The sequence below is a fragment of the Panthera uncia genome (assembly GCF_023721935.1).
Source record: "Panthera uncia isolate 11264 chromosome B2 unlocalized genomic scaffold, Puncia_PCG_1.0 HiC_scaffold_24, whole genome shotgun sequence".
Classification (NCBI taxonomy): Eukaryota; Metazoa; Chordata; class Mammalia; order Carnivora; family Felidae; genus Panthera; species Panthera uncia.
The window spans coordinates 117767743-117793877 of NW_026057580.1; the positions used below are offsets into that span (position 1 = coordinate 117767743).

At 46.8% G+C, this 26135-nt stretch overlaps 1 protein-coding gene across 10 annotated transcripts in view; it reads left to right on the forward strand.

Moving 5' to 3' along the window:
• The window catches only part of AFDN (afadin, adherens junction formation factor), a 363400-nt gene that overhangs the window by 280477 nt on the left and 56788 nt on the right, over positions 1 to 26135 (forward strand). For 5 of the 10 annotated variants that reach the window (XM_049654600.1, XM_049654593.1, XM_049654592.1 and 2 more), the window contains exons 7-15: positions 173 to 284; positions 1555 to 1722; positions 9207 to 9301; positions 10125 to 10387; positions 15568 to 15637; positions 19456 to 19571; positions 23107 to 23168; positions 23293 to 23498; positions 25405 to 25425. In XM_049654600.1, coding sequence (XP_049510557.1) covers positions 173 to 284; positions 1555 to 1722; positions 9207 to 9301; positions 10125 to 10387; positions 15568 to 15637; positions 19456 to 19571; positions 23107 to 23168; positions 23293 to 23498; positions 25405 to 25425 — 1113 coding nt within the window. The remainder of the gene's footprint in view (positions 1 to 172; positions 285 to 1554; positions 1723 to 9206; positions 9302 to 10124; positions 10388 to 15567; positions 15638 to 19455; positions 19572 to 23106; positions 23169 to 23292; positions 23499 to 25404; positions 25426 to 26135) is intronic. The other 5 variants (XM_049654602.1, XM_049654599.1, XM_049654601.1 and 2 more) reach the window with 1 other exon arrangement.

The window sequence follows — 26135 nt, forward strand, 5'->3', positions numbered from 1 at the left end:
GCCAGCAGGCTGAGCCGCGTTGGAAGCCGCTTCCGCGCAGTGCTCCTCCACCATTGTTGGTGGTTTGAGGACTGGGGGTTTGGTCCGTTTAATTCTGTTGTGACTTTTATTTACAGGAAGTTCTTTTTTCTGAATCCTGGTGTCGTCACAGTTAATTATTTGTTCCTTTCAGGTTATGCTGCCTCCTGGAGCCCAGCATTCGGATGAAAACGGTGCTAAAGAAACGATCCTCGACGATGACGAGTGTCCTTTACAGATCTTCAGGGAGTGGCCAACTGACCGAGGTAAAGGGTAATTTTATTCGTTACAGAATCGTTTATATGCTACATTAAACCTCTGCCTGGGGTGTCAGCCGTGTGACACTGTCAGGGGTGCAGGAGAGCGGGCGTGGCTGTCTGTGCCCTCCTCCCCAGACCTGCTGAATGGCTCCTCTGGTCCCTTGTCCTGAGGGCCACCCACACTCAGCCCACGTGCAGCGGGGGTGTGGGCCCGGAGCGGGCTGTCACGCTGTGGTAGGAGGAGCCGGAGTCCTGTCTGTGCTGACCAGGTGGGCGGATTGATTACAGGGGGGACTGTAACCTGCAGCCCCGAAGATTGTCAGCAATTCGGTCATTTCAGATAATAAACCAGACTTTTCACTGTTCAGTTTCTGCTGATTGTTTCAGAGCAGGAAGGTTGAAAGCTATGTTTTGATAAAATCTCATTTTGCTCTCAGTTTCACGTGATAAGCTGACTGTCGTTCAGTGGAGGACCTTTGTGTAATAAAGACATAAAGATTTATTGCCAGTTCATCCTATCAGTGCTTGAATGTACGTTGGTAGTTTAAAAAGTACACTTGTGCTTAGTGCTTTCTCTAGACTGTTTAAAAGTGAACTGTATTATAAAGTCAGATTGCTTTGAATTCTGAGTGAATTCAGTTAAAAATCAGATCAACTAAAAAACATTTTTGTGTGTATGTATTTGTGTATGTGTGGTGGTGTGTGTGTGTGTGTGTGTGTAAACTGATCATAGGGTTAGTTACCAATATAAGCATTCATTTATTCTTAAACTGATGCTCTGGTATTTTTCAAGCATGTAATATGCTTGGGTAGTCATTGATTTAAAATAATCTTTGCAGGGGCGCCTGGGTGGCTCAGTTGGTTAAGTGTTGACTGCAACTCAGGTCATGATCTCCTGGTTTGTGGGTTCGAGCCCCACGTCGGGCTCTGTGCGGACAGCTCGGAGCCTGGAGCCTGCTTCGGACTCTGTGTCTCCCTCTCTCTCTGCCCCTCCCCTGCTCATCGTGCTCGCTTGCTCGCCCGCTCTCTCAAAAATAACATTGAAAATTAAAAAAATAATCTTTGCACATGGCTACCAGAGTTTTTCAGAGTACGAGTGACTAATATTTCCTCCACTGAGTAAAAGTATAAATTGAGTAAACCTTCACTCGATCATTCCTTGAAAGGTGTTATTAAGTTATATTTTCCTGATAAATCTTAGGGGAGTTGGCCATCAGTCACTCAGCCATCCTCGCCTGTTTGAGTCTGGTTGATGATTTACAACATTCTGTTCTAGGGGTTTTAGTCTTTCAGTTGAAGAGGAGGCCGCCAGACTACGTCCCGAAGAAAACGAAGAAACATGTCGACGGGAAGCTGGTGAAAGGGAAAGAGAGAGCCGAGGGTTCCGGCTACGGCTCAGCACTTCCGCCCGAGAAGTTGCCCTACCTGGTGGAGCTCAGCCCAGGTGAGAAGGATGATCGGTGCACGTTGTTTCAGCTTTAAATGTTTTACCTGTAAGGAATTGTGTTTAAGTACTCTTTCAGTTGGCTGAAAACCTTTTTTAGACCGTTTATTTTTTAAAAAGTTACTCTCATAAGATGACATTTAAAAAAAAAATAACAAAACAAACAACCCAGAACCTTGAGGTTATATGGGACATGTATGTTTATGCATAAAAATAAAGTTCACATGGATAAAAATGAATATTGAAAAACAAAATTTAAAACCGTGAGTATGAGATGTTTAAGGACAAATGATACACGTCTTTAAAAAATGTTTTCCCCAAAATAACCTTATAAAATACTTAGTCTCCTAAAAATGACAAACTGGAATGTACTCTTTGGGCAAATTTAATTCAAGCAGGTACACGTGGGGTAAGTGTCCTGTTGAATGTGTGAGCAGTGTGAGAAAGAGTACCTTTAAGTTGACCAGAACAGTAATCCACCTAGAAGAGGGAGGATATTTGGTTTTAGAATCCTAACAGACTGGGTTTCTTTTCATGTTAGTGCTCGGTTTCTTTTTAGAGCTTTTCTCTAAAGCTGTTCTAAAGTAGCCTCAGAGGCAAAGAACTCTATGAACGTCCTTACAGAGGTGTTTTGTGCACACACCTGGATGTAGAGTGAAATGTGTGTGTATGTGATGTATATAAATACACACATGACCTCTTGGTCGTTCAGCTCAACTATATCCTTTTTTATTCATTGGCTTAAAATGGTGGAGTGTCCCCCGTATTCTGAAATGCTTTGAAGAACAGAGATTGCGCTCTCGTGCCCAGGACTGCTTTCCGATACAGCTCAATTAGTAATTACAGAAGAAGCTGCAAACCCAAGTGACTATGTAGGTCGTCTGGAGTTGCTCAGACAGGAATTCTGTCCTTCTCTTCCTGGGTTCTCGAGCGTTGGTGTTTACGAGACGTGGTCCCGCACCCGGTGGCACGGGCAGGCTCTGTGGACGCGGGAAAGTAGGGTTTGGGCCGATGCCCTGTAACTTATGATCGGTGGCGGTGTGCTGTAAGTGGTAGTTTTTATACTTGTTACGTTTGAGGAATTATCAGAATCGGTGAGCTGTTTGTGAGGAATGTGTCAGTGTTGCTTTGTCCCTCGGTTCTCTGACCGAAAAGTTCATTTAAACTTGTCGCTGTGGTTTGGAGCCCTGGCCCGGTATTGCTGTGCGACCGGAGGGCGTGTGCACACGGTGGCCATCTGAGGCAGTGACGGCATCTGAGGGCCAGCCGGTGTGTCGGAACTTAGAAGTTTCTAGGATCATTGGGTCTGCTTTTTGAAAGTTTGCATTGCATGCTAGAAGCTAATGGTTTTCTCCAAACCTAAATTTTTGAGGATTCAGGAGTGTCTGTCTGGAGGGACCTGATAAAGAGCTGACATGGGGTAATTTTCAGAGGACAGTGGGAAGGGGGTTTGCGTGGGGAGCAGAGCCGGGGCGAGCATTCATCCGTGCATCTGTCTCACAAGTATCTATTGATACTTACCACGTGTCAGGCCCTCCCTGGTCGGGGCCTCCGAGGTACAGCCACAGCAAGACAGATGAGACCTGCCGAGACCTGGACCACTGACATTCTAGTGAGAACTGCTATTTTCCCTGCTCATTTCATGTTTGTAGTCACCCTGTTAAACACAAAGGAGTTTTGTAGGCACGTGTGTGGGACGAGAACAGACCCTGCAGAGAAACCTTTCTCTAGATGTTGGCGCACCGTGCGTGGGGTTCTCGGTCGCATGTGTCCCTCCTTGCTGGCGCCCTGCTGCCTTTACCCACCTTGACGGTGGAGCTTCTGCTCCGGGGAGGGCGAGGTACCAGAGCCGTCCCCGCCCTCAGGTGCCTCCCTGTGGTCTGACCTCCTTCCCCAGTGCCTCGGGCTGCCCGCCAGGTCGCCTCCCTCGCCCTTGTTCCACAAGAGCCTGTGATTCACATCGGCCACACGGTCGGTCCCCCGGGTAGACGAGAGCCGGGCCGAGGCCTTCCTCGCCGAAGCCATGCTGTGTTTTCTGGGCCATGCTGTTTTTGCAAGTTCATGTTTTTTGTTTTTTTTAATTTTTTTTTAATGTTCATTTATTTTTGAGAGAGAGACAGAATGCGAGTGGGTAGGGGCACAGAGAGATAGAGGGAGACACAGAATCCGAAGCAGGCTCCAGGCTCCGAGCTGCCAGCCCAGAGCCCGACGCGGGGCTCGAACTCACGAGCTGTGAGATCCATGACCTGAGCTGAAGTCGGACACTCAACCTGCTGAGCCCCCGGGGGCCCTGCAAGTTCACGTTATTACTAGTTGAGCAGTCAGCATGCTGACTGAGGTGGATTTCGTTTCCATTTACGAGGAAATAATGCTGGTAAATGTGGGTTTGTCCTGAACAGATCAGTGTTGTATTTCCACCGGACGTGTTACCCACCAAGCACCTATCCACAAGGCTGGGCCCGGGCTCGGTGTTTCCGAGGTGTGGGTGTGTGCTCATACTGTCCTCACTGGCTTTTGCAGAGATGGAGGGGTGGTAAAAAGTCCTTTTATTCTTTGATTTGGATTTAAGTGTGTTCTTTTAACAGAAGGAATCCGCCACATTGGGTGCTCGTCTTCTATGTGATGAACTAACCCTTGCTCTTCTGCTCCGTGACCTGATGTCTTGGTGTTTCCTTAACAGTGTGCATTGGTTTCTAACACACACGCTGCCTGGAGCGCTGTTGTCTTGTCCTCACAGCCCTGAAAACTGCGGGAGAAATGTGCTTTTCACCCTTTGAAAGGTGTCCTCCTACAGCTCACCCTCTCCTGTCTCTCTCCTCCTTCCCTCTTCACGTGCTCCGCATGGCCTCTGTCCTGCCGGTGCTGCCTTCACCTGGGCCCCGTGCATGTGCGCCTAGTCCCAGGGAGAAGGAGTCACTTTGCCTACTACAGCTATCACACTTACGAAGGTAATGCTATGCTTCCTACTACTGCTGGGACTAGAGCGCTAATGGACGTCTTGGGCAGAACAGTGTTACCTGACCAGACGTTTTCTGCATGAGTTTTTGAATTGATACGAATAACTTGATGCTAAGAAACGGACTGTACTGTCACCTTATCCGGATCAGTAAGTGCTCCGTATGCAGCATTCGCTTCATTTAATACAAGCGTTTTTTATAGGAACGTCTGGTTCCCTTATTCGGGTTAAGTCTTAAGTGAGAGATTGCGGCCGAAGAAGGGCGGGAATGGTATTCCTGTCCTTCCCCTCCTCTGCCCAGGCAGGTTAGGAAGCCGGGAGAAGCTGGGGGAGGAGGGGACAGGGGCGGGAAGAGAGCGAGGGTGGTGGGTAAGAATGAGGCCCAGACGAGCGGCAGGTGCCCTGCTGTCACGCACCCTGGCTGTGATGCCGGCGGGGAGGGCTGTCCCAGTCAGTGGTGTGTGTCTGACAACATTTGGGAGGCTGAAGGGGAAGAGAATCCACCCTCAGCTTATGTTCCGACCACGTTATAGGACGTTTCCAGGATTAGCTCTGTTCTCCTGGTTGAAATCTGTTTCTTGTTAGCGAAGATGTACTTTCTTACTTAGAATTTCTCAAATTTGTGTGCGTCTTTGTGACGTTCCATAGTACAGGTAGTTTTTGGTTTTATGGAAATATTTCTTTTTTTGTTTTTATATTTTGAATGTTATTTTTTTACATGTTAATGTAACATTCTAATGCTCTCCCATGCCGTATAGAGTTTACCCACCTTTTAGCATCTTCTGTTTGTTGCATTTCCTCCAAACTGATTGTGCACATTTTCATTGGTTATTAGCCGAACTGGGAACTTCGGCATTTGTTCTTTGTAAAGAACATTTCAGCAAGTGATGTTTATCACCTGTTTTGATAATTCTACATGCATAGAGTCTAAGACCTGTTTTTACTGTGTGTTTTGTATTTTTTTATTCCTGAAAAGGATTCTTTAATGTTTTCATGTGTTTGTTAATTTCATACTGTAAAGTTATGGAGCACTAGGAAGGAGAAAACACTTCCTTTTTTTTTTTTTTTTAACCTGCTGTGTATAAAAAAAAAAAGCATATACTCCAAGTTTGACCAGAGTGTTTCTAGTTTTCCATTTTTAAGAAGAGCTAGTTTGTTTGTTTTTCTAAATAGTGAGTGAAAATACGCTCTAAGCTCTGTTTCAGTAAGCTTCAAAAATTTGATAGTTGTGGGGATGTGAACGTACGTTCAGTTTCTCACCACCCCTGGGACACAAGAAACACTCTGTGGCTCAGCCTTCTTTCAATGAACGCATCGCTCCCCCTTTTGTAAGTGGTATGGCAGACCGTGTTTCGTACCAGAAACTAACTTGCAGAAGTTCGCCCTGGGAAACGAGCAAAGGCAAAAGCAGAGCTGGAAGGGCAGAATTGTCCTAGGGTACGAACAAAAGTGCTCTTGACAAAATGGCCTTCTGTGTATAAGGGCTTGTTTTCTCTTAATGTTTAGGGTACTAGGAAAACTTGGGGTTATATCTCAAATTAAAAAAGGCAAAAGCAGAGAAACAAGGTGCAGAACAGTGCGAATGGTAATTTAGGGGTAGCAGAGTCGACAAATAGAATTCAGGACATCCAGAGACTTGAATTTTAGATAAAACCCCGGTGTTGGTGTGAATGGGGCCCAACGATTGCCCATTTGACTAGATGGCCTGTATTTCATGTGTCAGCCCTGAAGAGTGTTCTAATGTTTGTCCAGAAAAAAGAAAAAAAAATGTGTGTTGAGTTGCTTAATTGTATGTGCATAAAACAGATTTTCAAGATTTGCTTCTGGGTGGACAATTAGGCCAGGAAAAGAAGGCTGCCTTTCATTGTGTACTTTCTGTGCCTTTTGAATTTCGAACTACATGAGTATTTTATATACTTTTGACTTTCTGTCAGGACAGTACAGGAACCACCTGCTAGAAGCACTGCTGTCGGAGGGAGAGTTACTTAGACTCGTCTGTGCCTTTAAAGGCGCTGCAGGTCTGTCCTGTGTGCGCAAGAGAGGTGCTCAGGCGGGAGTGAACGGTCTGTGGAGCACTGTTGAGTGAGCAGGGGGGGGAATGCAAGGGTTTGTTGCAGGTGCCACGCTTCCGTGTTCGTCAACACCCCTGAGATGGTCCCTGTCCTTTTACTAAGGACAGAGGAGTGAAATGTTCCAAAAAGAAAGATGTCCATCATTTGAAGATGACCTGCCTCCCCTGCCCGTACTCCCCAGCTCCGGCCAAACCCCACTGTATCCAGTGAGTTTGGTCGCTGCCACTTGGCTCACTCAGAATCCACCCCTGGAGGCCGTATCTGTGTTTTCCGTTACTGTGAAGTCGTAAGAACTGAGGAACCGGGGAAGAAGCTTCCCTCTGATCCGTCAGTCGGAGGTTTCCAGCACAGCGAGATGGGGGGGAGGGGCAAGAGGTCCGTACTTCCCCGTTGCTTTACACTTGCAACTCTGCTGATGTAGCAAAGCACAACCTGTCCACCTCTTAGCTCACAAGGTACCCCTCAGAAGCACTCAGAATGCAGAAGAATGTTCATGTCAAGTTTTTCTTTCATCCCTAAACTGGTATTTTTCATGTTCTTGGTATTTTTCAACTTTGTATGGAAACCATTGTTCTTCATCGTTTATTTGCTGCTTTTGCTTACTTTGTAATGCATTGGTGTAATTTCTGTGTGACCATATTGCATTATTTTCTTCATTTTCCGTCACTGATTGTTTCCTGTTAATAAACTAAACCTTTGTTGAGTGTATACTGTGGAGCAGACGCTGTACCAAATGCCAAGATACAGAGATTTAAAAAAGAGCCGCCAAGGAGCTCGGAGATGGGGCGGCAAGTAAATAAAACACTCGTGCACCAGGGAGAGCGGCAGGAAGATGAAGCGATCCGTGGTGCTGAGGAGGACGTCGCACGCCACTTCCTGACCGGGACTATGTACTGGGACTGCCTGTGCTGTTTAAAGCCGGCAAAATCCCACACATTCCTAGGGGGCTTGGACTCTGCGGGTATGGAAGGGAACTGCCCGCGTCCAGGGGAAGCCCTGGATGGTTCCAGTGCCTCATTTTGGGTCAGGACTTGGAGTTGAAATAACTGTTTAAAAAAAAAAAAAAAAATGCTCCAGGTGGCACCGCACGTGATGAGAATATTCCAGCTGTGAAGTGTGGTAGATGATGAATTCTCATTCACATGAGATGTTGTGTCTCTCAAATACAGGTTATTTTCATCCAGATTTGACAGGTTTCTGAAATACGCCAGAAGGGGGAAATGTTATCGGAATGTTACTCTGTGTGTACTGTGAAATTGACAACAGTGCTCATAGAACTTGTGCGCTCGCAGGGTCTTTTGTCTGCGGGAGCTCAGGCCGCACCACAGCTAAGAGACTTGAGCAGTCTACACCCCACGTGCGCTCCCAGTGTTTAATTTCGGAAGCGATTGCCTCCTGATCCCAGCGACTAGAGATTGTGACTCGTGGCCCCATAAGTGGGGCTGCAGGGTAGTAGCACGTCGGTGAAGTAGGTCAGGGAGGCTCCGCTCGGCCTTTTAAGGACCTGGTGTAGGTTGATGGCCACGGCCCGGAGGCGGGTCAGGACTCACTGATCCTGTGAGGCCTGTTTCCTTGTACGTTCACAACTCTGAAATCTGAAGAAATCTTTGATCCGTATCCTGCGTTGAGCACAGTAGGCGAGAAGTGAGTGAACATCTGGGTACAAGTGAACAGCTGTCTTGCTCTTCTCCCTTCTCCTCCCCACGCCATCCCCGTCCCCAGCCCACCACAGAGATCCTGCACAGGGAAATTAAAAAGACCTACAGTTCACCGAGGTATAAAATGATTGGCCACCCCCCCCCTCCCCACCCCCGAGTTCCCATGGAGCTAAGCACATTTGATGGTAGTTCTTACTGGAACTTAATGTCAGAAATGGGCATTGGAATCACCTAGGGAGATTCTTCGGAAGACGTGTGCGTGGGCCTCCTCCCCAGAGATCTTGGTCCAAAAGGTCTGGATGAGCCATGAGGTGGTATGTTTAAAACCTCCACCAGTGACCCTGCTATACCCCATCCGCGCACCTGGTGCCTGCCGTGTGCGGTCTGCATGGCAGGTTTGCTGGGAGGAGGATCTGGTCTGAAGGGAAGTCCGTATGTGTTGGTCATCTTTACCTGCTAATAGAGTTGCTCTTCAGAATCGTTAACAAAAATCCAGGGCCGTATGGCGGAGAGATTTCTTTTCATGTGGTAAGAAGATGATGGTTATAGATGATGATGTTGGCACCTTAAGTCACACGAAACAGCTGATGTGTTTGTGTCTTAAGTGGAAGTTTCTGTATATCCACTTAGTTAAATTGCATGGCATAAATTTGGGGAGTTTTTGATAAGAAATCCTGAGAATTGAGAGCTGTCGTTCATTCTAAGACAAGCTTTTGTTTGCTTTGTTGGCCTGTTTCAAATGACATGACAAGAACATTACCCTTTACAAATGAAGTTCTGTACTCTTTCCTTTTGCAGATGGTTCTGACTCCAGGGACAAGCCCAAGCTTTACCGCCTTCAGTTGAGCGTCACTGAGGTCGGGACAGAGAAGTTCGAGGAGAACTCCATCCAGGTGCGCGGGTGGCCACAGGTCTAGCTCCCTCCGTAGCTCACACTTGGGTGGGCGAGGGCACGTAGCGCAGGGCCTGCCGCACGGCAGCGGATGAAGGAATGGACAGAAAGGAAAGACTTTATCTTCTAACATAAAGAAATGCTCCACTGTGAACGGAGCAGACTGTGAAATTAGGTCCCCTCTCCGTCTCTAGAAACTTGATGTGGTCATCGTGTTCCTCTGAGACTGCTTTTCTCCAGAAGGTGGTGATGACTTCATGGGTCTTTGTCAGGATTAGAGGAGGTGGCCTGTGTGAGAGTCCTGTTGCTGGGACTGATGCCCGTAGCAGTGGGGGCTTCCTGAACGGTAGTTAAAATGTTAGCAGGATGTGGTTCTCAGGTACTAAATGAAAACAGCATGAAGTGTTCTTTAAAGAGGAAGTTCGGGTTCATTACCTGATAGAACTCAGCTGAACCCCGGCAGACCGCCCTTTCTCCTGTGCTGCCCTTTGCCGACTGCAAATGATGGGTCGGGTCCTTAGTGTCCTTTCCTGTTCTAACATCCCTTCCTTCAGCATAGCGGTAAGACAGATAAAGGGTGTGTGATCCTAATGATCTGTACAGATTATTAATTACCTGATAAATGTTTCAGGTGGCCGTGTGCTTTTCAACCCCGTATGTCTTCAGTCAGGTTACTGGATGCTAAAATTAATGTGTTCGGTTTGACGCTATTTTGACAGTGTTCGCGTTTGTACTGTTGGGAGGAAATCCACTCAAAAGTACCAAAACTTCTGTTTTTAAGTACCGTGTCCTTTGTGATGGAAGTTTCTTTGATTTTATCTTAGCTGTTTGGATCAGGAATTCAGCCCCATCACTGTGACCTCACAAACATGGATGGAGTTGTCACCGTGACTCCGAGAAGCATGGACGCCGAGACGTACGTGGAAGGACAGCGCATCTCCGAGACGACCATGCTGCAGAGCGGGATGAAAGTGCAGTTTGGGGCGTCACACGTGTTCAAGTTTGTGGACCCCAGCCAGGACCACGCTGTGGCCAAGAGACCCGTGGATGGAGGCCTGACGGCCAAGGGCCCCAGACAGAAGCCTGGGTAATTCTCTGTCAGCTGTGAGAGTTTCAGGGTGTCTGATCGTGTGAGAAGCGATCAGAATCAGGCGTGCGTTATTACAGGAGGTTTTATTTTTAAACATTGCAAGTGGGGTTTGTTCTTGTTGATTTGGGCTGGTTTTGGAGGAGGAAGAAAGAGGTCTTGGCTTTATCTGAACATTGGAAGTTGGGGCTGGTTTTTAAATTATTTTCAGGGTTTGTCTTTTTGGCCGATACTTGACTCTCTCAGGAAGAACTGGTGGTATTCTCCGTGATGGTCCCGTGGAGCTACCACTTTTGTGGCGGTGTTTTTCTGCCCGCGTTAGTGAAACACGTGCGGCATTAGAAGTGTCTCAGCTCCACCTGGTGCCTTTCTGAGGCCTTGCCACGTGGGCCTGTCACCAGAAAACAAAAGTCCTTACTGGCCATCTAGTAAGAGTTCCCGAGTGGGGAGGGAGTAGGACTTCATTAGGTCACTGATCGTTTTTTATAAAGCAGGCGCTCGCTGTCTGGCTACTCTGTTATCCGTTCCGCAGGTTGCTGGGGCACGGGTCTTGGGAAAATAGCCACGTGGCCCTTCGAGCCCAACGGCTCGTGCCGTTGATGGCCACCAGAGAGCCTGCGGTAGGAGCCCTGCTCCAGGAGCGTGCCGGGAACAGGATGTGGGGCCAGGAACAGCGCGGGGCCGCGCTCTGTGCTGCCCGGCCCATTGTTTCCTTCCGGGGCCTGCCTTTGCTCAGCCCGCTGCTCAGAGCTCGCGTTGTGGGCCAGGTGCGAACTTGTAGCTGCTTGGAATTGTCTCTTGCCAGTTTCTCGGCTTTATAAAGCCTACTGTGATGGTGCCTGGTGGGTTATCAGTTCGTCCTGGGTCCTTGTGGAGTCCTGGCCAAGGAAGCGATCAGAGGCAGCTGGTACAAGTAAAGACGTGACGTCTCTCTGCACGCTGACACTTTGGGGATCCTCACACGTGTCCATGTGGGACGTGTCACGGGCTGGTCGCCTCTCACTTTGAGCTCCCAATTGCGACCCAGGACCCACCCCTCGATCTCCGCTCCCAAGGAAGACCAACAAGGGCTTTCCCACTCAAAGTCCATTTCTGCCCGATGCTGTTCCAAGTTTAAGCTGAATGCGTGTCGAACCTCACCCTTCTGTTTTGCCTCTGGGAGGAGCTTTTCTCTTCTTTTTTTAAGGTCTTGTTTATTTATCAGGCACATCCTCCTTTCCTGTCTGTGTCATGACCTATACGTAGCCTCTTTTCTTTCAGCACATAGTCACGTTCAGATGGTTTTGTTTCATTTCCTTTCATTTGTCATTATTTTTAATGTTTTCCATTTTAGTCCTCAGCTCTTCTTCAGCTCTGCTGCTTTCTTTCAGCACCAGAGACCTCTCTGCCTGCCTGAGGGTTTTCTTGCCACACTCATTCCAAAGACATGATCGTACGACGCGGGTTCTTCTGGCGTGTTCCATGTTGATTTTCAGCAGTTCCTGCGGTTACCCCCAGCTGTGCTTTGTCCCTGAGTCGCGGGTCCCGTGTCTGCTGGTGGCGGTGGTAGCGGTCTGCATCTGCTGCTGAGCGTGGGCGCACCACCACCGCGACGTCTTGCCCTGGGACGTCTTGCCCTGGGATGTTTTCCGTGGAGGGAGGGATCACTCCCGGCTGTTCTGCCGTAATGGTCCCTGCTTTGGGGGCCGACAGTCGTCTCCTTGTTGTGTCTCTGGCCGGAAGCAGAGGTCGTGTCAAGGACGTGGCTTAGGTCTCCTAGACAGGAATGTGCTGTGAAATTTTATGTTAATTAGTATTACATCTTTTTCCTCTCAAGCTGGTGAAACTGCTCACTGGTTGAATCTACCAGCGCTTACGTGTCCATCCATAGATGAGAAAGAAGTGTCATTTCTTAATAAACACATCATTTTGCTCTATTGTGCAACTGTTACACACATTTCTAGATCGATAACCCAATAACCCAAGTATTTAATGTTTCACAGACGTGTGTATGTGTGTTTGTTAACCGAGGTGTAATCGACATATATTAGTTTCAGGTGCACAGCATTCTGATGCGGTGTAAGTGGGCACACAGTCTGGGTAGCGTCCGTCACCAGACCTGCGCACGGTTATTTTACTTGCGATGAGAACTTTTAAGATGAACTCTCTTAGCAACTTGCAGACCTGCAGTACAGTAGTAACTAACTATAGTTTCCATGCCGTACGTCACGTCCCCAGGACTTCTCTTTATTTTATAACTGGAAGTTTCTACCTTTTACCCACAGCCTCCCAGCCTCTGCCTTTGGCAACTGCCAGTCTGTTCTGTGTCTATGAGCTTTTGTTTTTGTTTTCATCTTTTTACATTCCACGTATAAGCGAGATATATGGTACTTGTTTTTCTCCGTCTGGCTTATTTTACTTAGTACGGTGCTCTTAGGGTCCATCCCTGTTGTGGCACATGGCAAGCTGCTTTCTTCTGGCTGAGTAATACTCCTGTGTGTGTGTGTGTGTGTGTGTGTGTGTGTGTACGTACGTACATGTACACACACCGCGACTTTATTCATTTATCTGTCACGGGACCCTTAGGTTGCTTTTATATCTCAGCTGCTGTAAATTATGCTGCAGTGAGCCTAGGATGCAGATCTGCCTTTTCAAGTCCACGTTTCCATTTTCTTCAGATAAATACCCAGCAGTGGAATTGCTGGATCATATGGTGCTTGTGTTTTTCATTTTTGAGGAACTCCGTACTGTTTCCCGCAGTGCTGCACAAATTTACGTTCCCACCAACACTGCGCACTGGTTCCCTCTTCTCCACATTCTCGCCAACACCTGGTATTTCCCTCCTATGACTCTTGTTAATGTTTTCAGTAATAGCCATTCTAACTGGGTGAGATGACCTCTCATTGTGGTTTTTTTTCTTGTTTTAATGTTTGTTTTTGAGAGAGAGACAGACTGTGAGCAGGGGAGGGGACAGAGAGAGGGAGACACAGAATCTGAAGCAGCTCCAGGCTCCGAGCTGTCAGCACAGAGCCCGACGCGGGTCTCAAACTCATGGACCGCGAGATCATGACCTGAGCCGAAGTCGGATGCTTAACCGACTGTGCCCCTAGGGTAGCACAATTTGATGTTGATGGCCAGCGTGGGAATTTTATTCATTCATCTATTCACTTATGTATTTATCTAGCCTGTATTCATTGAGCACCAGTGTCATGTGTCATTGTGCTCTGAGTGCTGACGTGATCAAGACCTGGTTCTTGCCCTCACAGGTCATACTGAGATAGTGTCATCAAAGTCATGAATGAAGTCACTTTGTAATCGTTTAGTGTATCCAGAATGTAATACAGCTGAGTCCATGTTAAATTTTAGTTTTGTCAGCTTTGGTGAAAAAATAATGAGCTTTGCATGGTGTTAAATGAATTTGTTGTTCTAGAATAATTACAGGTGGAGTCAAGAAAGCTTTGGCTATATTTATGTCGATAAGAGGGAGTCAGGGATGGGTAAGGTGTATATGTAGCTTTGAGAGATGACAGAGGGAGGTGAACTATCATACTTCTTTTTTGCATTACCAGAGACGGAATAGCTAAACTGAATTTCCCATTCAAACCATTAGAAACCAGGAGAACAGTTTCTATGTTTTGTAAATACCTTAGTGGCACAGGATAGATGAGAAGATGTAACTTTTAGTAAACGCTTGTACTTTCTCAAGTTCCTATTTTAAAGTGATGATATTTTGTAGTTTTTTTAATGTTTATGTTTTGAGTGTGTGTGCCCACACTAGTGGGGGAGGGGCAGAGAGAGAGAAAATCCCAAGCAGGCTCCACGCTGTCAGCATAGAGCCCGACCTGGGGCTTGAACTCATGAAGGTGGAGATCATTACCTGAGCCAAAACCAAGAGTCGGATGCTCAACCGACTTGAGCCCCACAGGCACCCTTTTATTTTGCATTTCAAGATGATTTTCTTTTCTTTCTTTCTTTTTTTTTTTTTTTTAACGTTTGTTTATTTTTGAGAGAGACAGAGACAGAGCATGACTAGGTCAGGAGCAGAGAGAGAGGTAGACACAGAATCCGAAGCAGGCTCCAGGCTCTGGGCTGTCAGCACAGAGCCCGACGGGGGCTCGAACCCACGAACCGTGAGATCATGACCCGAATGGAAGTCGGGTGCTCAACCCACTGAGCCACCCAGGTGCCCCCCAGATGATTTTATTTTCTTAGTGATGAGGTAGAGGAGGAATTTGTATCAGATTTTCTAATTCGAAGAATTGTTTTGAGTTTCCTCATCTCTTTGCGGTTTCATTCTATAGATTGGGCTTAAACATGAGTTTAAAGTTACCACAGTGCTGTGAAACTAGACCCTTGTCTTTCAAATACTGTAACAAAAGAGGTTATCATTCTCTTTGACTGTCTTGTGCAGAAGTCCCGGAAATGTAGGCACTAACCCATCTTGTCGGTTTCCAGATGTTTTTAGGGCTCTTTGTTTTCCTTTTATTGGGCCTCTCTCTTGGGCTGGGATTGATGGATTGTATTTACCCTCATTATTGAGTAGGACTTAAAATTTTTTTTTTTTAAACGTGTATTTATTTTGAGAGAGAGAGCTTGAGCACATGAGGAGGGGAGGGGCAGAGAGAGAGGCTTCACGCTGTCGGCACGGAGCCTGCAGTGGGGCTCTCAGTACCGTGAACTGTGACCTGAGCCACAATCAAGAGTTGGACACCTGACCGACTGAACCACCCAGGTGCCTCCCCATTTCTGTATCGTGGCCCAAGTGGTGGTATCCGTGAGCTTTTCAGCTCTCATCAGATTGGCTTTCAGAGGAAGGCAGTTTAGTGCCTGTGCCGTCTTCTCCTGAGGTCAGTGTCGCTTTCCCTGTGTTGACAGACGGGCTCGTGGCGCCACAGACTGGGCACTTCATTTATGTGCCATTATGTGATGAAGCGGCTTGCTTGTTTCTTGGACGGTTCTTTCCAATTTATTGTTACTAAAATATAGTTTTAAAAGCATCCTGAGAGTATTCAGTATAGAGCAGTAAGAAAAGTTCATAAAGTTTTAACAGCGTTTTCATTCTGTGACTTTATATGCTGAAAATAAAGTGGCGTCTTGATCTTTGAGTTGGGATATTTAGCCGTTCCTTTTGTGTTAAGAAAAACGATGCCTTTTCATTTGAGAATTGTTAATTCAGTGTCTTTCTTTTTTTACTCTGGCAGAATTGTTCAGGAGACAACTTTCGATTTGGGGGGAGATGTTCACAGCGGCGCAGCGCTGCCAGCGAGCAAGGTGGGTACTTTACGTTGCCTGTAGCAGGGAGTTTGTGTAGCATTCTGGAACATTCTGGACCCCGTGGCCAAAGCGTTGGGAGTATGCTCCTGGAGCTCTTGCGAAAGCCGACTTCACAGTGGCTTCTGACCGTGGCTTGCTGTCCTGATCTGTGCTGTCTCCTGGCGCCACACCAAAGGCCGCGGGTGGCGAGCTGGGCTGTGTCCTCCGAGCAGGGGGCCCAGGCTTATCCCCTGTGGAACCAGCCCTTCTCCGTCAGGTGACCGCTGGAGACCGTGGACTTCCCCTCTCCTCTACCTGCCAGCTTACCTTCTCGGGGACCTTGCCCCCACAGTTGTCCTGTATCTCCGCGTGATGGGGGATCTGTGTCCTCGTTCTGGTTATCTATATCGCTCAGTAACAAACCACCCCAACCTAACTGACCAAGGACGCACAGCACCCGTTTTACTTGTGCACAGCTGTGCCATGTGGTTTGGACTCGCCCGGGCTGTTCGTTGGCCGGTCTTGCTGGGGGTTCCTCGAGTTGCTGCATTCGGCTGCTAGTGGGCGATGAGGTGGCCCGGCTGTGCCGGGACGCAGGTGGCCGGGCCCCCCTCTCCACGTGTTCTCCTGTTTTCTCCCTGGGACAGCTTGCTCGTCTCTCCACAGGGGTGGCCAGACGTTTGGGTGTCTCACAAGAATCGTGGAACCGACCGGCCTGCTTAGGCTTGGGCCTGGGGTGGCACACAGCACCCACTTCCTTCGCCTTCTGGAAGGGGCCGCCGAGGCTGTGGTTCGTTGAGGCCACGGCACAGCCGCCGCCATGCGGACACGCTGCTCCGTCTCCTGTTCTAACAACTGTACCGTGCGCTCCAGCCCTTGCCTAGCTTTCTGCTTCTCTTCCCAGCACGATTTCTTGAGGAAACAATCTGCGGTCCGCTCCCCGTTACTCCGTCTCCTCCCCTCGGCTCCCATTGGCTCCTGCTGTCAGAGGGACCGTGTGTGTCCCGGTCTCTGATGGCCTCCGCACGGCTGAGTCCTTGGCCTGTGTCTCCTCTGTCTAACCTGGGCCCCTACTGCATACTGGGGGCGCTGCCTGACTTCGGCCCCCAGGGCGTCGTTCTCCTGGTTTCTCCCCCATCGGTGCTCAGTCCTCCTCTGGCTCATCTGCCCATGCCTCCTCCTTCCCCGTCCCCTCCACTTGGCCTCAAAACTCGGTTTCAGACCCAAGGCCCCTTCTCTCCTGTCTGTACTTGTTCCCTAGGTGATCTTAGGCCGTTGGTAGTTAAAATACACGGATGTGTTCATTACCCTTGACTGTATCCTTGGCCCCGACCTCTCCAGACCCCAGAAGCTTGCTTGACGTGGCCATGGTGATGTCTGACACGTGTTTCGCACGCACCACAGCTAGAGCAGGGCTGGGCTCTCTTGAGCCTCCTCGCCCTTCCCCGTCAGTAAGTGGTACCCTCGTCCGTGGTATCGTTCCAGCAGAAGCCCGTCACTGCTTGTCCTCGCTTCCTTCTCAGCCTTCAGTGTCGGCGTGTTCCGTTTGCGTTGGACCGGAGTAGTCCGCAGCTACCTGCCTCTCCCCGTCGCTGCTTCTGTGGGTGACACTGGCTGCAGTCGTCACACGGCAGAAATGCCGCATGGCCTCCGAGTTGGCCTTTCTGCTGCTGCCCTGGCTCGTCACTCTTCTCCCCACGGCCAGGCTCGTGTTCTGAACATACGACTTAGAGCCCGTTACCGCCCGGCTCTCCAAGCCCCCAGTGGCTTCTCATCCCAAATGTCACACACTTCCCTCTGGCTCACACAGCTCCTTCGGCCCCGGCCACCTCCCCTCTCGACCTGGCCTGTGCACAGAACACGCGCCTCCTTCCCATCCGGGCACTGGGGCCAGTTTGTTCTTCCTCGACTGTCCTTCCTGCTGGTTTTCGTGCAGCCGGCTCCTTTCTGCTCATTCCTCCTTGAAATCTTCTTGAGCGTCCAGGCATAGTTCATGCTTGGTTCATAGTTCATAGTTACAGCGCCTTATTTTAAATTCTCTGTGCCAGCTGATGCTTGCCTTGTTTGTTGACTTGGTGGAGGTAAGGGTCCCACTCGGTATGTTCACTGCTGTTCTTCTCGTGGTGAGAAGGTGCCTGGGGCACTGGAGCTGCAGCAGAGACCCCTCTGAGAAGTACGTGAGCAGGTACTCTTGGAACCAGATGCAGCTGTCTTCATAAAAAGTTTAGTTTCTTATAAAAATGTATGCTCGAAACAGAAAACTCAGCAAAATGAGGAAAAAAATGAAAATCATTCATCTGCAGTTGATAGTTGACTGTTGATAATATTTTCGTGGATCCTCTTCTAATCTCTTTCTGTTGTAGATGTGTTCATTTATACATTTAAAAATAATGAGGGGTGCCTGGGTGGCCCAGTCAGTTAAGTGTCCGACTTCGGCTCGGGTCATGATCTTACGGTTCGTGGGTTCGAGCCCCGTGTTGGGCTCTGCCTGACTGCCCAGAGCCTGGAGCCTGCTTCGGATTCCGTGTCTCCCTCTCTCTCTGCCCCTGCCCCGCTCGCACTCTCTTTCCCAAAAATAAACATTAAAAATAAAATGAAAAAAAAAAAAGTATCTGCACACATCCACACCTTTCTGTCCTGCTTCCTTTGGCTATTATTTTGTAAGCCTTTTATTTGAAAACAACCTAAAATTATTTTATAATATGTTAGCTTATAAACGTACCATAATTTACTTACCCATTGCCTCCTTATCCGTTTATAACAGTTTTTTGTAGTCTGTGCTGCCATCCTGGCCAAGGAATTTTATTTTTATAAGCGTATTTTATGAAAGTATTTATTGTGTATGAATGCATGTATTTACAAACGTGATTGCCAGGACACCCTGGACTGGTGAACATTTTAAACAGCCTAACAAAGGATTAGTTCAGTGAACTTTGGTAAACAGACAGCTGTTACGCAGCCATTACAGTTCTGTGACGTAAAAATACCATCCGATGTTTACAACACATGAAAAGGAGTATTTTTTGTGAAGGGGGTTGTATAACCTCCTTTATGGAAAATATGAAAAACTGTAAAGATACGGCCCAAAGTTACTCTCTAGTTGATAAGAATGGCTTCTGTTGTCAAGCTCAATTTCTACAATAAACAGATGTAGTGAGAAATCTCACATAACATTTTTGCTACGGTGAATTTCTTTGTATAAGTAGAATGATGCTGTTCCTGTTGTTTGCTTAATAACCCGGGTAGCTTTTCCCTCTGCCACAGGGTGGTTAGGGACGTGCCCTCCCTCGAAGGACTGAAGTGTACTGTATCGGGCCCCTGTATTGTGTTCTTTCTCTCCTGATGAAGGGCAAGAACCAAACCAGCCTCTGTCCTGAGTTCTTCATTGGGTGTTGAGCCGTCATGAGCAGATTTTTGAATCCTTTCCTTACAAGTAAAAGAAGGACCCTGACTTTTCAGAGTGGACACACGCTCAGCTCTGTTCTGATTTGAGAGAGCGTTTGGGAGGAGTCGCTCCCGTCCCTGCCCGTTTTGAAGAGCCCCGTTGACACGCACCACCTCCGCACGCCTGTGTGTTAGAGCCCGCCTTTAGCTCTTTGAACAGGAAAGCAGCTGTGTGGTTTGTTCTTTCGGTGACCGTGTTCTCGGGCGTGCGTCTGTGCACCTGACGTCCTCGGCACGGCCGTGCCCTTTCTGCTCCCCGCTCTTCTCCGGCATCTGTGTCTCGCCTCCCCCTGACGGGCAGCCTGGCATCAGCTGTTCCCCTGCAGCAGTCTGCGTGAGCGTGGCTGGCTTGCACGCTGTCTGTAAACGCTCCGTGTTTTCTCTCGGCTTAGAGCGCCACCAGGCTGGACAGCGACAGGGCACTGCCTGCCCCCGGCACGGCCGAGCGCGGGACAGTGAAGCCGATGCTGAGACTGGAGCAGCAGGACTGCCGCCGGCAAGAAAACAGGTAGCGCGCGGTTCCTGTGCAGTCGGACGGGTGGGACTCGGACGGGTTGGGGGGGTGGGTTTGGGGACCAGTGGGACTCGGGGGGAGGGTTGGGGGATGGCCGAGCGACTGCTGAGGGTTTGGCTGATGTTCTGAGAATGTTAGCGTTGTTGTAAAGAGGATTTTCTGTTCGTGTTGCCGAACTGGAAGAAGAGGCATCGTCAGCAGCTGTGTGTGTGCCTTACTTCTGTGCCAGGTGCCGTCTGCCCAGGTGAAGCAGGAGGCACTCTGAATTAAAAATGCTTCTATTTTAAACGTGCTAGTCTATAAAAACAAGGAGAAGGGAAGTTTTTACAGGAGTTGGATATTTGATCATTTGTATATTAAGACACCCTACAACCGGCCATTTCACCTGTTTGTAGATGAAATCCTTACATGTTCAAATACACATGTTAAAAGCCAAAAACGATTTTAAGTGGAGTTAAGAATTCTGAGTGCCACGTTACCACGTCTCCCGCTCTGACGTGGCACGTCTTCCTGCCGAGGTGGATAGGGATGAATATTGTCTCCTGTCCTCGTTCTTGAAGAGAGAAGTTCTGTCTGCCTTTTGTTACTTCCTTTTCTTAGGATTTTTAAGTACACGTTACCTTAATTAGAATTCTACTTTCTTGCGATTTCTAAAATTGTTTAAATGTCGAAAAGTAATGTCAGTGCCTCAGATAACCAGTGAGGAGTTCAAGTGCTGGTGAGCCGGAGCCGCAGAGCGCTTCGGCAGAGGCATCTACACGGACGCAGCGGCTGGAAGACCACTCCTGCGTCCTCGTGCCATGCGGGCTGGTGTCAGCAGGGGGACCGAGGCGCCCACCAAAAATCCGTTCAAAGTTTTCATGAAGCCGCTCTAACTCTTCTCTTTCAGATCCGATACCTGAGGCCCATGTCTGGCCCAAGGTCACTTACCAATTTGGTGACAGGCAGCTGATTTGGTTCTTTAATCTTCTGCCTTCCAGTAGAGGGCGCTGTGTGTTATAAGACTTTAATACCACTCATCACAGTAATGCGATTTCTAGGTTCCTGTGGAAATCTCAGGTTTTTACCTTGTTTTTATTGTGGGCTTTTCGTTACGAGAATTTTGTTGATTGTGAATGTTTTTAGATGTAGTAATAAGTCTACTTTCTGTGTGCTTGTTTCTGGTGGCGTATTCTAGAATAAGATGTTTAGCACTGTAAACTATATTAATACGGTGTCAGAGGAGTCAGATGATGGCCAGTTGCGTGTTAGAATTTATCTTATCCTGCCAGCAAAGATTTCACTAAAGGTTTTATTTGACCTACAAATACGTATTATTTGGTTGGCGCTACAGCGTGATGGAAACACGATTCTTCTGCTTCCAGTCTTTGTATTTCCATCTCCAATGTGGGCAGAAGCAACACTTCATTGGTCTGTTCATAAAAACCGAAGTTACTTTAATAAATATGTTTAAAAACACTAGGTTTAGTCAAGGAAAAAATCTTTTTGAATAATGGAGTTCTTTAAATTACCACTGACACGTTTACTTTTTCAGTGAGATTTTATATTCCTTATTTTTACCAGATTTCTCAAATGGATGAAACAGACAAGTGAGGTTCACCCAGTTTATTGCTTGACTAATGAACTGAAAGATCTCTGCAGTTTTAGCTGTCTGTATGTGTGGCAGTTAACAGACTTGTTAACATAGCTGAGCATACAAATTCTGTCTGAAGAGCTTTTTTATACCTGCATTGTCGAGTTAAATCCAAATCCCAGATCACAGACCAGATGAGAAGTTTTGAAGCACGTAATTTGTGGAAAAGAATCTTGTTTTTCCTTCTAGTGATTCTGATAGTCCGGGGTAATGGCGTTGGATTTTCTCCCGGTCGAGGCCTCAGTGCGCAGGGGCGGGAGGGGAGCACGGGCCTGCGGGAAGGAGCCGCTTGCGTCTGTGGTCGTGGAGACCTGCAGCCACCACACATTCTTTCCCTCTTCTCTTCATTTTTGAAGAAGTTGTTACGTCCAGGGTAAATGCGTGAGCGGTTGCTGCTGAAAATGTCCTTTCAGTCCCTCACAGGTTCTTAAATATCAACGGCGATGTTGATGCTCCGCTTCAGCAAATGTGACGCTTCATGTGAATATTGACCTCCCTGTTGTTTGATCCGTATTTACCTCAATAGTTGTCTCCCTCCCGGTCTAAGTCCTCATAGCCTCACTCTTTACCCTTCGGTCAAGTTTGTGGAAAGACGCAACACGGTTCATCGCTTTTACTGTCAGTTTCCTTCACCTAGTCGAGGACAGATTTTCGGAAGATTTACCCTGATCGTCTCCGTTAAAGCTGAGCTAAAATGCTAAAGGTTTAAACTCTTAAGGAACCCGATCACTTGCCAGCTCGTTAGGGCAGCGGGACTTACCTGTGTTCTACACAAAATGTAGTTAGTAGCAGACTGACTTAGAGTAATAATTAAATTGCTTGAGATTCGAATCCCGTGTCTGCGCGAAAGAACAACTAAACTGAACGCCGTGGAGAACAGTGTAACTGCAGCAGTGAGGAGATCTCAATCGGATTGGTAACTGTTCGTCTCACACATTGTAGAAATTCCGTGCTTATTAACGGCTTTCAGACGTTGTTTGACCAATATGCGACACAGAATCAAATTTGACATCGTGTGCTGGTGGACACATAACCTCCATGTGCATATATTCATACTGAAAGGAGACTTTCACAGGACCGTGAACCTTTGATCCTACCCGTGGGGACAGAGTGACCCACTATTTGAAGAACTCTTAGAGAAACAGAAATGTACCTAACCTTTGAATCACTTTGATCAGGATGCCTGGAAACACATAAACATTAGTGCTAATTCTTACAAGGGTTACAAATTCTAGTTGCCCTTGGTTTCTATATCTCGGCAATTCCTTGTGTTTGTAGTGTCAGGCTAGATGATGAAAAGTGGAATTTATGTGACTTTAAAAAAAAATGTGAGTAGGAGGCCTTTTTTTTTTTTTTTTTTTTTAAAGGTGTGCTTCACTGTGAGCTTGAGACATGCTAATACTGAGCGACCGAAGGGGTCTGTAGGAATCGTCTTGGGTAACCTTTATCAGAAGAGAAGGGCAGCGTCTGGCTCTTAGCAACTTGTTCTCCTTTGTAAGAGCTCAGTCTCAAGCTCACCGTGGTTTAGTTTTCCTTTGTGTCTCCCAGCAGCGTCTTTGCATTGTTACTCGAGCCGTTGCCGTGGCAGGTGCGCGGCAGCCTGGTCGCCCCGCTGTGCGCAGTCTTCATGCATAATAGAGAATCGTGGTCGGGTCTGTTCTCTCGGTGGAAGCAGATACTGCAAGGAACCGAGCTCTGTGAGGTGTAGGGATAGGATCACTCCCAGTACGCTCATCTGCATGTTTGAATGGTTTCCATGTGAAAACAAGTCATCGGGCTCTTTATTATGTGTACGAACTGTGTAGAGATTTTGAAAATAGTTGCAGAAACACGCATAGGTTGACTGTCAGTAGCCATGTGATCTGATGTTAAGAGGCGGCCTCTTTCTTTTTTCAGAACTCAGGATGCTCTTGGGCCTGAACTCATACTGCCTGCAAGCATTGAATTCAGGGAAAGTTGTGAGTAATTTCAGATTCCATTGTTAGTGAATTATTTCTTGTTCCATTTTTCTCCATCTGATTTTCATGGGTTTTTTTTTTGTTCTTTTTTTTCTTTTTCTTCTTTTTTGAAATCTTTTCACAGCTGAAGATTCATTTTTATCTGCCATTATAAATTATACTAATAGCTCTACAGTCCATTTTAAGTTGTCACCTACATATGTATTATATATGGCATGTCGGTATGTATTGTCGAGCCAGTACAGACCCGATGTCAGTCCTACAGAGCGTACTCACAAAGTGATTGCCATAGTCAACAAGATGGTGAGCATGATGGAGGGGGTGATTCAGGTAAGCGCCAGCACGCCGGGCCCCGCTGCTTCAGTGCGCGTGCTTCTTGTTCGCATGTGTCGGCGAAGCCAGTTCTGCCATGTCTCCGTGTGCTTACGTGTTCGACTTTGAGAGGCTTTTCTGAAACGAAAGCTATTAGAAGTAGCACCGAAAATTGTAGAGCTTGAAAAGTTGAAAAGGAACGTAAACGTCTATTTTTTTCTACAAGTGTTAGAATAAGGGAAAGTAAACTACGTGGTAACGTGACGAGCATATGGTAACAATCCTTAAAAGTGCAATAGTTGTGAGAAAGTACTGACGCTTGTGGGTTTTCTTAGACTTAAAAAATACTTTGTTGAGATGAATTTCACGTGAAGGTAAAACTACCCATTTTAAAGCGACTAATTCAGTAGAATTTAGGTCGTTCAGTGTTGTGCGGCCGCCCCTTCTGATTCCAGAACTTCTCTGTCAACCACCCCGATTCCTGTCCGCCCATTCAGCTGCTTCCCTCATAACCTCCCCCGCCCACAATCGTGTAAGGGCTCTACAGAGGCATTTGCCCTTTTTATAAGGAGCGTATGACGCTGGTGGGAACTCTCTGGGTTTTTCGATAACACTTGGGTAGGTGTGATGGACATGACATTTCTCAGTTATGATGAAAGTCCTGTTCAGATTCCTTCATAAGACTGTTTTGGAAGTTTGAAGAAGTAAGGGTGTTTTCTCTGTAGAATGGTTTGTTTCTTTTTAAGTCGTCCTCACCTGTGGTGGATCAAATTGGCATAGCAGTTTGCCAGATCACAATTTGAAGATTTAAAGTCCTTAGAAGTAAATTTACAGATTTTTAAAAAAGTTTTCCCAGACCCCTGATCAGTGCTATTATTCAGCTATAAAATATAAAACTCTAATTATGTATCATTAAGCAATGTGATTAGACAGTTGGGTTGTTTTTCTCCTGTGAGGATAGCTTGAGCTAACTAATCTGTTAATTCCTTGAGAATTGTTGTCAAAGGCCACAACTTTTCAAGAAATGTTTCTATTAGGTTTGAGTGCTTAGCATATGAATGTAATGGGCTTATGATTCTTTTACCAAGTGAGGAAGTAGATAAAAAGTGTTGTCATTTTATTTGGATACCATTTTGTGTTTCTCTCTTAGTAATTTATAAACAAACATGGATTTCCTTTTGGTTCAAAGCCATTGTCTTCCGTCATGTTTGCATTTCTGAAGCCTATTTCAAATTGGGGAAACTCCTGTCATCAGACTACTTTTGATAGACTTCGTCTTGTTGAATTTGAACTAGTCAGTGAGATCATCATTATCAAAACAGGTCTTTTAAACTTCAGATTTAGGGTTAATCTGTGATTAGAGAACTCCTAAAATTTTGGGAAAGAACTATAGTAAATGCTTTAATTCGTAAAAACCTACTTTCAGAAACGACTTTGTTCCATTTTCGTATGGTTATGTTTTTTATACATTTTTTAATTCTTAGTTTTTTTGTTTGTTTTGTTTTTTACTGTTGGTCTTTTCTGTCTCTTTCATCCTATTAATCCAGGGGATAGACCCTCTTCTCGTGTACCTTTAGCTAGTCAGACACACGATATCGTTAAAAGACGTTAAGTCCTTTGTGTTCTAAATCTTTTAAGGAGATCAGTGTGTTCGTGTGTATATCGTAACACCTTCCCTGTATAAACTGGAGGTCGCTCACTCGCTGCGCCACTCTAAGAACATAAAACTAATCCTTTATGTCACGTACTTCCAGAGATGCTTCCGAACCGTGAATGAATGTGTAATTTGGGAATAACGTAACTAAATGTCGTACCTTCATGTCGTGCCTTCATATTAGTGTTTTGATTTTTTTAAACTATCATGATTGTTTACAAGTTTCTTTCTCTCGTTCTGCTTGATTTCCCCTCGTCTGTTTCTCTCCAGGAAGTAGACCAGGTTGATCAGGTAGGATGCGCTGCTGGGAACTGGTCCTGGCTGTGTCGGCTTAGCTGAGTTTCTCGCGCTGCTTCCATGTCAAAACACAACACTCCAGCAAGCGGACTGGGCGGTTCATAACACTCATTCAGCAACTGAAACATGCAGTACTAAATCCTTTTCTGACTGTGCAACCTTTATCGGCATTTCATAATTTCTGCTTAATGCACTCAGTGTGGATATGAAATGACAAAAGTTCTGTTTCTCCTCTCTCTCGTTTATCCTTGGTTCCTATTCTTTGGATCTCATCTGAAGTTGCCTGGCCTGCACATGTGGTCGGGAGATGATGTGATAGATCAGTACTTGATACTGAGTTGCTCGGCATCTCAGCCAGCGACTGCGAGTATCAGGGTGGCTGTGGGTAACCATGGATAGATGCGTGTGTACTTCACAGATTACCAGATAAAGCACGGTCTCCAATTGGGTGTTGTATGATTTGGTATCTCTGTTTTTGCACTGATTCTGTAAATTGTAGCTAATCGGATCCATGTATCCCAAGAAGAGGTTGCAATTCCATTGCTATATATATATCCAAATTCTTTTGCAAATATCTGGTATCTGTGGTAAATACCTTGGTGAAAACGGGAAGGTACTGGTCTATCTTCAGCAGCTTTTCAAGAGCATTCCTTTTTATTTTCATTCTTTTTTTTTTTTTTTTTTTTTTTTTTTTTTTTTTTTTT